Source organism: Hordeum vulgare, chromosome 7H (genome assembly GCF_904849725.1).
Source record: "Hordeum vulgare subsp. vulgare chromosome 7H, MorexV3_pseudomolecules_assembly, whole genome shotgun sequence".
NCBI classification, from domain to species: domain Eukaryota; kingdom Viridiplantae; phylum Streptophyta; class Magnoliopsida; order Poales; family Poaceae; genus Hordeum; species Hordeum vulgare.
In genome coordinates, this window is record NC_058524.1 from 476228435 (window position 1) to 476238194 (window position 9760).

Genomic DNA, 9760 nt, shown 5'->3' on the forward strand with positions numbered 1-9760 from the left:
GCAATTTATAAATTATTCAGTTAGTCGTGCGCAACGTGCATGCTAACTAGTTTCCTTAGCAATCGAAATTAGTTTCCCAAAAACCTACAAGAATCAACGCAGGGCGTTGCTAATGAATCCCACGTAATTAGTCTTATTAATCGATTTTATTAATTTAGGTAATAACTCCCCACTGATCACGGATGGTGATCCAACGATTGTGCGGGCTCTGATCCAGCGGCCGCTATCAAAACGCCCCCCGTCCCGTTCCGTTTCCGCCGGGCCTATAAATTCCATTATCTCGCTGACATCCTTTTGTCACTCCCCTTGTCGCTTCCTTCCAAGGTCACAGGCGAGTGAAGGTGGACGGAAACCCGGCGAGATGACGATGATTGCCCGCGGCTGCCTCCTCAGATCCAAGGTGACCGCGCTTCCTCTTCAACCTCTTACTGATTCCCTATCGAGGCCGTTGATGCGGGGAGAAAGAGGTGCTTCCTCCTGCTCTCATCGTCAAGAAACGCGAGGGGTGCTCCTCATTTGTCCGAGGCGTAAGTGGCGCGGTAGATTAAGATCGATTCAACATGTTCCTCTTTGTTTGATCGGTTCTGGAGCGACGGCAATGGAGCAGTTCCCAGGGATCTGCTTCTGTTCGTCAGTTCCCAGGTTTATGGATTTCTGGAGCCCGCCTGATCGCTGTGTGGTCGGCAAGCGGCTTCATTCCATTCACTGTTATCTTTAGCTTACAAAACGATCTTATATTATGGGACGGAGGGTGTAGTAGAATTTGATGTGGTTCTGCTCTCAAGACTAGAATTTCTTTATTTGGTTTAAGATGCCAGGAACACGATACATCTTTTTACACTACAACATGTGTAAAAAAATTCAGCAGGGGAAAGTTAACATGCCTGATCTTTTATTTTGTCTTTCTTCTCCCCTCTCTCCTCACAGGCTGAGAGCTTAGTGAAGTATGTAGCCAGTGCTGGAAGCTGGCATGGGCTGCATGGTTTCTCAGAGGCATCAGCCAGGGGTTTCAGCTCTGAGCCGTTTCTTCAGGCCGACTCGACAGAAGAAATCGGGTGAGTAAAATCTCCGTGAGCAGAAATGCTAGTGTGCCATATTCTGTTGCTTGCAAGCATGGATTGTATTCATGGTGTATATTTTCTACTGATGCCGCGACATTTTGCCAGGTTCAAGGGGCATGGCATGCTGGCTCCATTCACAGCTGGATGGCAGAGCACCGATGTGCATCCCCTGGTCATCGATAGATCCGAGGTCCTGGGCCCTGCCATAGCTTTAATGTTCACTTGCCTATAAAATTGCAGTGGTTATAAGTTTTACCTTACACTCTGCAACTTTCATTACAGGGTGCATATGTCTATGATATCAATGGGAAAAAGTATATAGATGCTCTTGCAGGACTCTGGTGTACGGCTCTAGGTGTGTGCATTTCACGATCCATGGAGCCAGATTTTACCTACATAACGGAAAATTGTTGCATTATTTGGATGATGCTAGTTGTATCACATATTTTTATTTCTCCATGGCCCTGGTGGGGTTGATACATCTTGCTTAGAAAAAACTTACCATTGACTGATTGCACTTAATAAAAGGGCTGGCTATTCCTAATTCAAATTAGTGCCAACATGAACAAGAAATTATCTACTTCCATGTTCTTTCAGCATTGATTTAATATCTAGATGCTATCACTACACCCTTTTCCCATTTTGTAATATGCTTGGAAGAACACATTAAAATACCATTAACAGTTCCTGTTGGTTGAGCACCCTTTCCAAGGAAATATATTAAAATTGTCCACACCAAAAAAAATTCCTAGAAAGGAAGGGTATACGCCTGGTCTTTGCATCGATTGATGCACACATCCATCTACGAGGTGGTACTTGATTTCTACTTTCTAATGCGTAGCATACATCTGTGAGAGGTTTTCTTAGAGTTATTATATACGGGAACATATATTTCAGTGTATTACAGCTCGTAGACGCTGTTGTTAAAATAAAAATATTCCAGCTGCTACATTTTGCAAATTGTTTTTAGACATTTTTCTCTTAGCTCTTCACATTATGTTCAGGTGGCAACGAGCCTCGACTAGTCAAAGCTGCAACAGAGCAATTAAACAAATTACCCTTCTATCATTCCTTCTGGAACCGTACTACCAAACCCTCATTGGTACATGCTTTGATCTCGCAGTATCCTCCTTAAGACAATTGTTAATGTTATATATTTGTTGTTCTTGATGACATCCTGTTCAAAATGCTGTCTGCTTCATTTCTATCTTCACCTTCTTCCACTAGAAAATAAAAAATATTTACAAAAATATCGTTTGAATGAAATTCATGATAAATGCTGTGTTGCTAAATTCAGGATCTTGCAAATGAAATTCTCAAAATGTTTACTGCAAGGGAAATGGGAAAGGTATTCTTTGCGAATAGTGGTTCAGAAGCAAATGACTCCCAGGTACAGGTTAAACAAACTGTCATCTGTTTTGAGTTTATGAAAGTCATATCTTCACCTTTTTCTTATCTGCTACTGTGCTCAATCATGAATAGTCGAAACAATACACATACCATCACCTCGTGTCGAAAAATATACATTGTTTGATCTTCTATGCACAGAAACATTACCATTATCATGGTTGTGAATTTTATATTGTGTTTCAACAGTTAGCCCACACTGCCTGAGTAGCGTCTGGAGTAGTCATAAATTAGTTTAGTACTTCACTGTCGCATGGCTTGTTATTGCTAAATCTTGCTCTGACCCCTTTGATGCATTTCCATGATCGCTATTTAAATCCATTCACCCACTCCTGATAATGCTTGGTTTCTACAGGTGAAACTAGTGTGGTATTATAACAATGCACTGGGGAGACCAAAGAAGAAGAAATTTATTGCACGCTCAAAATCGTAACGTTCCTTTTCAGTTTCTTTAATAGTCTACTCTACCTAATACCAGTAGATATCTTGATGCTTCATTTCTTCACAAATATTTACCCGGTACTCCAAATCCAGTTTGCCTTGCATATTTGTTGTTCAATGGGATAGCATCACCATATTGAATTGCAGCCAAGTTCTTTGCATGAAAATCAAGGCATGAACATTTGCGCTGTAATGATTTTGCATCACAACTAGTAACAAATTGAGTAGTCCAAGAATTGCACTGTACAAGTCTTCACCAGGACACATTTGCCATTATGGTATTTATTCTAATTTTATAATATGATTTTAACAAGATATTGACTCTGTGTTCTTACAGATATCATGGTTCAACATTAGTATCAGCTAGTTTATCCGGGTGAGCAAAGGATCTTGCATAACAATAGTTTTTTTTTAATCCTTCAGTTTGTGCAATACTGTAATCCTTATGTTCCTGGTATATTTGTAATCACTTGCTAATTCCTTCTTTATCCGCAGTCTTCCTGCTCTTCATCAAAAGTTTGATCTACCGGCACCTTTTGTTCTGCACACGGACTGCCCACACTACTGGCGCTTCCATCTTCCTGGTGCCAATAAGTCAGTTTTTTTGTACAGTTACCTCAGGATATTATGTTTAATGAATTGAATCTGTTGTGATATAGATGAAACAGAAGAAGAGTTTTCTACTAGACTTGCAAACAACTTGGAGAATCTTATCCTAAAAGAAGGACCGGAAACAGTAATTTATGTTTTTATTTTCTTGTCATAAAGGATCCTATGTTTTGGTAAACGGTTCCTGAAGTATCCCCCCCCCCCCCCCCCACTCTATTTCCAGATTGCTGCTTTCATTGCTGAACCTGTGATGGGTGCTGGTGGTGTCATCATTCCTCCAAAGACTTATTTTGAGAAGGTGACTTCAAATTCCTTGTGGTTTATGTTGCTTATACCTTGACAGGTTATTGGCCAAGGCTACACCACCTAGTGATATCAGTTTCCATTTCGGCCAAAGTGCCGACTTAAATATCTATTTTTTTTAAATGAGTTCATGTGTACTACTGAAATTCTTGAAATATTTTGGACCGAAGGTTATTATTTAGTGTACTGAAATTACTGAAATTCAGTGAATTCCATGGAGATCTCACTGAATGTGAAAACCATGTCTGAAATCTGAATGGTGTTCGCTTTCAGTTTCAAAAAAATTCAGTGCCGAAATCACCGAAATTTATTGAATTTCAGTGAGTTTGGTTTGCATTTCGGCCAAAGGGCCAAAATATTCACTTTCAGTTGCTCCTTTTGAATTTTCAAGATCCCATAGTATTTCTTCCAAAATAAAAAGTGTTGCTGAATGTCACTGACTGTGGCTTCCACTATTTGTACAGTAGTTCCACATCAAATAGTTAGTTGCTCTTGTGCCATGTATGTTAACCATGTGCTATTTTCCCTCTTCCAACAGATTCAAGCAGTCCTCAAGAAGTACGATATCTTATTAATAGCAGATGAGGTAACTTAAGTTTATGTGGTAAAAAGAAGGTAAAATAATTTCTTGGCGAAAAGTTATGTAACTAGCCCTTCAGGTCATTACTGCATTTGGGAGATTGGGAACAATGTTTGGATGTGATATGTATAACATTCAACCAGATCTCGTCTCCATAGCAAAGGTGAGTTGCTGAGTCCAGTCAGTACTAGTAAAATACCCAATCGTTGGATAGCGACTTCCTGTCTTCACAGAGACTGATAAATACTTTCTTGCCGTACTATCCTTTTTTTTCATCTGCCAGGCTCTTTCTTCTGCCTACATGCCAATTGCAGCTATTCTTGTTAGCCCAGAAATAGGAGATGTAATTCATTCGCAGAGCAGTAAACTTGGTAAAGCTAACTCTATTGCAGGAATTCATCTCTTATCTTGCTTCTGTATTTACGAGCACTTCTATTGTTTGTTACAGGCTCTTTTGCTCATGGCTTTACATACTCCGGGCATCCAGTTGCCTGTGCTGTTGCCATAGAAGCCCTGAAGATCTATAGGTAAACCACTTCCCATAACAATACTAAACAATCCATTTTATGTTGATACATGTGTCCCCGATGAATCGTTTTCATAATTGCTATTAGGGAAAGGAATATTACCGAACATGTCAACAAAATTGCCCCAAGGTTCCAAGAAGGAATCAAGGCCTTCTCAGGCAGTTCGATCGTGGGAGAGGTAGTTATTATGTAGTTTAAGTTTCTTTCTTTATTGTTGCTTTGTTGTTTAAACACATAATTTCTGCACTCGTCTACACAGACACGTGGCCTGGGATTGATACTTGGAACTGAATTTGTCGACAACAAGTCGCCAAATGATCCATTCCCTGCAGAATGGGGTTTGTATCTTATACCTTTTGTTCTTTGTTTTTTTAGCAGGCTTTACTAGCATGGAAATTTCTAGTCACTAGCAAATTTTCCTCTGAAGTCCATGCTAGGGAAATTTGGTTATTTACCACCGGTGTAATGTAACTGTTGATTTTTTTGGGCCAGTTATAGGAACTATAAAGCTAGAAAGTTGGAATGTTAAACTAATTTTATCCTGTTTTTTTTTTTTTTGCCGAGACAACATAATTAAATGAATTAAGCATCCATGGGACATCACTAAACTAGTAACGGTGCTTTTTTTTATGAATTAGTAATAGTACTTATCAGCAGCCAACATGAAAAAAAGGGGATACTGATCAGTTGAGGTTAGTACTTGGATAACTTATCTTCCAACCGAGTTAAGAGTAACTTACACAAAAAAAACCATCTCAAGAGTAAAAGAAGCCTTAAAAATGGCATGGACCACTGAGTTTCTTATGATTTGATTTCAGGGGTTGGTTCAATATTTGGTGCCGAGTGTGAGAAGCGCGGGATGCTTATCAGGGTCGCAGGGGATAACATCATGCTGTCACCTCCACTAATAATGACTCCTGATGAAGTTGAAGAAGTAAGATCATACTCTTTACAACATCCAATCTTTCTCTTTGGTACCAAATACAAACTGACAGAAAATTGTTCAAACGATGGCTCTGTTTTAGATTGTGAGCAAATATGGTGGTGCCCTAAAGGCCACAGAGGAAAGAATTGAGGAGCTCAAATCAGCCAAGAACTGAACGGTGCCAATTTGCTAAAAGCCTCTAGCGATGATTAGTGATGACGGTGGCAACAATGTACAGGGTGACTTGAAGAATCAAATGCCAGTAATAACACCGTGAAAGCCTGAAAATTGATCTTGTTTGCCTTCTCCAGTTACAAAATAGCCACGTGTGACCAGAGGGAAGGTCGGCAGTGTTTTTCCAACTATTACGGCAACTATTTGGTGTCTTTCTTCAGTGTCTTGATTTAAGCGACTAATTTGGTGGTGTGCAATTTGATAGAAAAACTTGGTGGTGTTCCACTGCCTGAATTAAATCAGTATGCTAAACTAAATGTAGTCAAGTTCATGCTTGTTAAGAAAATAAATAGTGGACAATCAAATGTAAGCTTGTGCCGCGTGTTGATGGTTGGAAGTTCATGTGAAACCTAATGGCTCGTCTGTTTAAAAACAATACTCTTTTCTTAGGGCTTTCCAAAATGGAATACTGAAAAACATGGGAATAAAATACACAGGAACTGTATGGAGCTAGATGTCATACCATGTTGAATCCTCTATAATGCAGGTGCATTTTTTCTCCAGTTCTCTTTTTTGCGCCCCCCCCCCCCCCCCTTTGAAATAAAAGCATAAGTTGTAAATATCTTGAAAATCCAACTCTATCCTGAGCTCATATGCTTCCCCGGTTAACAGTAAATTCAAATAAAACACCAAACAAGATAAAAAAATTGAATTTTTAACACATCAAATATAAAAGACTAAAAGACTCTTCTAGGTGATAGCGAATTCCGCACTGAGATGACATCCGAGGAGCTGGCTACAAAGAAAAGGAGCTTGAATTTTGTTGTAGCTTTGGACATTTTTTGACCTCCGGTATTGTTTTTCTACCAAGCTCCTCCGATGTCATTTCAGCCCCAAAAAATGGTAGCAAATAGAAGGGTCTCTCTCATTTTGGATGTGTGAAAATCTCAGAAATGTTGAGTATTTTTTTTTCCAAATTTAATATCCACGCGGGTGCCGAAATGTCCACTCTTGTAAGGCCCTGTTTGGAACCAACCAGATTATATAATCTGGTTTTTATAATCTATTGTATTTCCAAACAGGACAGTTTATATTGTAGATTTTATAAGCTAGATGACCAGATTATTATAATCTCATAATCTCCTCTACCCCAGCTAAAATGAGATTATGGATTATAAATGACGTGTTATCCTTGTAAACTTCAAGAGAATTACGCAGTGCCACCGTCACTTTCCTATTTTTCCTTGTAAACTAAGGACAAATATGTCATTGTACAATTTAAAAGCTGGTTTACAGTTTATATAATCTGACCTCCAATCATGCCCACCTGGATTATCTTTATAAACCAGATTATATAATCTATATTCATAATCTAGATTATTACAATCTATTATGGTTCCAAACAGGGCCTAATAAGTATCTTCACTTTTTATCAACGCGTCGAGATTAAAGACATGTTTTTTTTTGTGTGCTTTTCTGGTCATAAGTCTAATCAGATGATCGGCCACGGAGGTACCATACGTCGCTTGCACCACAATAATTTTAGTGGGTGTTCTTATCTGTATTTTAAAGACGTGGAAACGGACAGGCAAAAAAGAGGGATCGAATTATGACCTCACAAAAAGAGACGATCGTTGTCATCATTTGCACCACAGGATGTCAAGACCCATTCTTGGCAACAAAAGGATAGTAGGCAAATAGAGTGTGGTCATCCCAAAGATAATGACACGATTCTATGGCATGCCAAATCACTCGAAATTCAAACTAGAATGAGGTAGTCCCCCAAAATGTTATGAATAAATAAATACGTACATTGCACTCACTACTCATGTTAGTTCATAAATGGTGCGCACCACTGCAATGCCCAGTTTACGGATCCTTACCAGTTGCTGCCGACCTTCTCTTACTCCATCTGCTTCACAAACTCGGCGAACGCGGCACAAGAGGAGCCGCTCTCCTTCCATGCCGCGGCGGCGCTCTCCTTTACCGCCATGGCCCGTTCGACGACAGCTCGCCGACCTTCCGACTCCATGTCCATGATCTGTCTAACCGTGGCATCCACATTGTCGGCCGTGACAAGCACCCCGGGTTTAGCATACCCTCTCACCGCCACGCCAACCTTCATCTCCTCGACAATGTACACCTTGTTCATCCACTGCTCGGCTTCCAGCGGCCAGCACACCATCGGCACGCCGGTGGCCGCCGCCTCCAGCGTCGAGTTCCATCCACAGTGCGTGATGAAGGTGCCAGTCGACGCGTGACGCAGCACGTCCATCTGCGGCACCCAGGACGCGGTCACCACGAGGCCCCTGTCTGCCGTCCGGGCCAAGAACCCCTCGGGGAGGAGAGACAGCGTCGCGTCCGGCTCGCCGGCTGCTGCGGCGAAGGCAGGAGGCGCGCGCAGCACCCACAAGAACCTGTGCCCGGACATCTCGAGCCCCTTGGCCATCTCCCTGATCTGCTCCAGCGAGACCGTGCACCGGCTGCCGAAGCAGATGTACACGACGCTGCCCTCGGGCTGCGCGTCCAGCCACGGGAGGCATGGGTGCCTCTCCTCCTCCTCCTCCGCGCCGCCTTCCGCGATCAACGGGCCTACGCAGTAGACCCGCGGGGCGGCGCGGCCGCGGAGGCAGCGCCCGTCTCTAATCGCCGCCACCGCCGAGCTCTCCAGCGCCTCGAAGGTGTTCACCAGAATGCCGCGCGCTGCCGCCATCCGACCAAATACGTCCAGCACAGCCGCGTACAGGTCCGTTCCGCTGTCGAGCACACCGTCGACCAAGTGAGACGCCGGCATCGTGGGCACGCCGGGGAACGACACGGGCGCGTCGCCGAGATCTTTCAAGTCTGCAACGCTCGCGGAGCAAAATGAAGGCAGTTCGAGGAAGACGGTAAGATTGGCGGCGCCTGTGCAGTAGAAGAGGTGCCCCAGGACGCCGACCTCCGCGGCGACGTCGAGGAGGTAAGCGGCGAACATGTCGGCCACGAGCGCGTGGACTGCGGGGAGGCTGCGGAGGAAGTCTCGCAGGCCGGCTGCCTGGGAGCGGAAGCCGGCCTGTATGCGGATGAACGGGTGCGCGGCGTCGAGGGAGTGGTGGTGGGCGGGAGGGGGAGGGAGGGAGTGGACGGAGAGGGAGGGGAGCCGGGCGGCGTACCGGCCGATGGTGGAGCGGAAAGCCGGGGAGGTAAGGGCTGGGTCCGGGACGGCGACGGTGACGGCGAGGCCACGACGGATGCAGACCGCGGCGAACTCCATCATCGGCGTGAGGTGGCTTATGCTCTGGCCGGGGATGAGGACCACCCTCCTCGCCGTCGCCATTGCAGGGTTCTTCTGGGTTTGTCTTGCTTTGGTTCGTGGCCTGTGAATTTCGTGTTTGGACAGTGGACCAGCCGAAAGTGCCAAATCTTGTGTAGCCTTCTAGGCTGCTGTCTTATCAGGAGAAAGGTGCGGTTCTCACGGCCAGCGCTAGGCACTAGGCGCCGGCCGGCCGGCCCAAATTTCGGCCGCCCAGCTGGCTAGCCCTCTAGCAACTCCAACCGCGCGAGCGCACATTTTGTTCGTACTAGCACAAGATCCATGCGTTGCTACGGGCAAAAGGCGAGAAATACCTTCAATATCGTGACAAGCTTTAAAGATTATCTAATCCGTTAGCTCCATCTTGTGAAGGCATGACGCTTAGGAATGAGGGGATGCCGGGATGCATCGGACGGCTGCTCCAGGAAGTGGTCTTTGCCA

The 9760-nt window shown here is 44.0% G+C and overlaps 2 protein-coding genes across 2 annotated transcripts; one reads left to right on the plus strand and one right to left on the minus strand.

Moving 5' to 3' along the window:
• The first annotated feature begins 295 nt into the window (after positions 1-295).
• On the plus strand, positions 296-6397 carry LOC123413507 (probable gamma-aminobutyrate transaminase 3, mitochondrial). The gene is made up of 19 exons (XM_045106441.1): positions 296-400; positions 928-1055; positions 1167-1251; positions 1344-1416; positions 2066-2163; positions 2359-2451; positions 2824-2897; positions 3247-3285; positions 3405-3493; positions 3569-3645; positions 3742-3816; positions 4360-4407; positions 4481-4564; positions 4685-4772; positions 4850-4928; positions 5016-5106; positions 5188-5266; positions 5747-5862; positions 5954-6397. Exons 1-19 carry the CDS (start codon positions 362-364, stop codon positions 6026-6028), a joined length of 1530 nt encoding a protein of 509 aa, XP_044962376.1. The 5' UTR covers positions 296-361; the 3' UTR covers positions 6029-6397.
• Positions 6398-7758: 1361 nt separating this feature from the next.
• On the minus strand, positions 7759-9442 carry LOC123413508 (anthocyanidin 5,3-O-glucosyltransferase-like). The gene has a single exon (XM_045106442.1). The coding sequence runs from the start codon at positions 9341-9343 to the stop codon at positions 7931-7933; it is 1413 nt and encodes a 470-aa protein (XP_044962377.1). The 5' UTR covers positions 9344-9442; the 3' UTR covers positions 7759-7930.
• Positions 9443-9760: the final 318 nt, after the last annotated feature.

Bases quoted from the DNA above. Each gene is read 5' to 3' on its own strand.
- LOC123413508 (XM_045106442.1), bottom strand. From the start codon at position 9,343: ATGGCGACGGCGAGGAGGGTGGTCCTCATCCCCGGCCAGAGCATAAGC.
- LOC123413507 (XM_045106441.1), top strand. From the start codon at position 362: ATGACGATGATTGCCCGCGGCTGCCTCCTCAGATCCAAG. The intron at 3,286-3,404 runs GTGAGCAAAGGA...CTTTATCCGCAG, and splicing joins GTATCAGCTAGTTTATCCGG to TCTTCCTGCTCTTCATCAAA. The intron at 4,408-4,480 runs GTAACTTAAGTT...CTAGCCCTTCAG, and splicing joins TCTTATTAATAGCAGATGAG to GTCATTACTGCATTTGGGAG.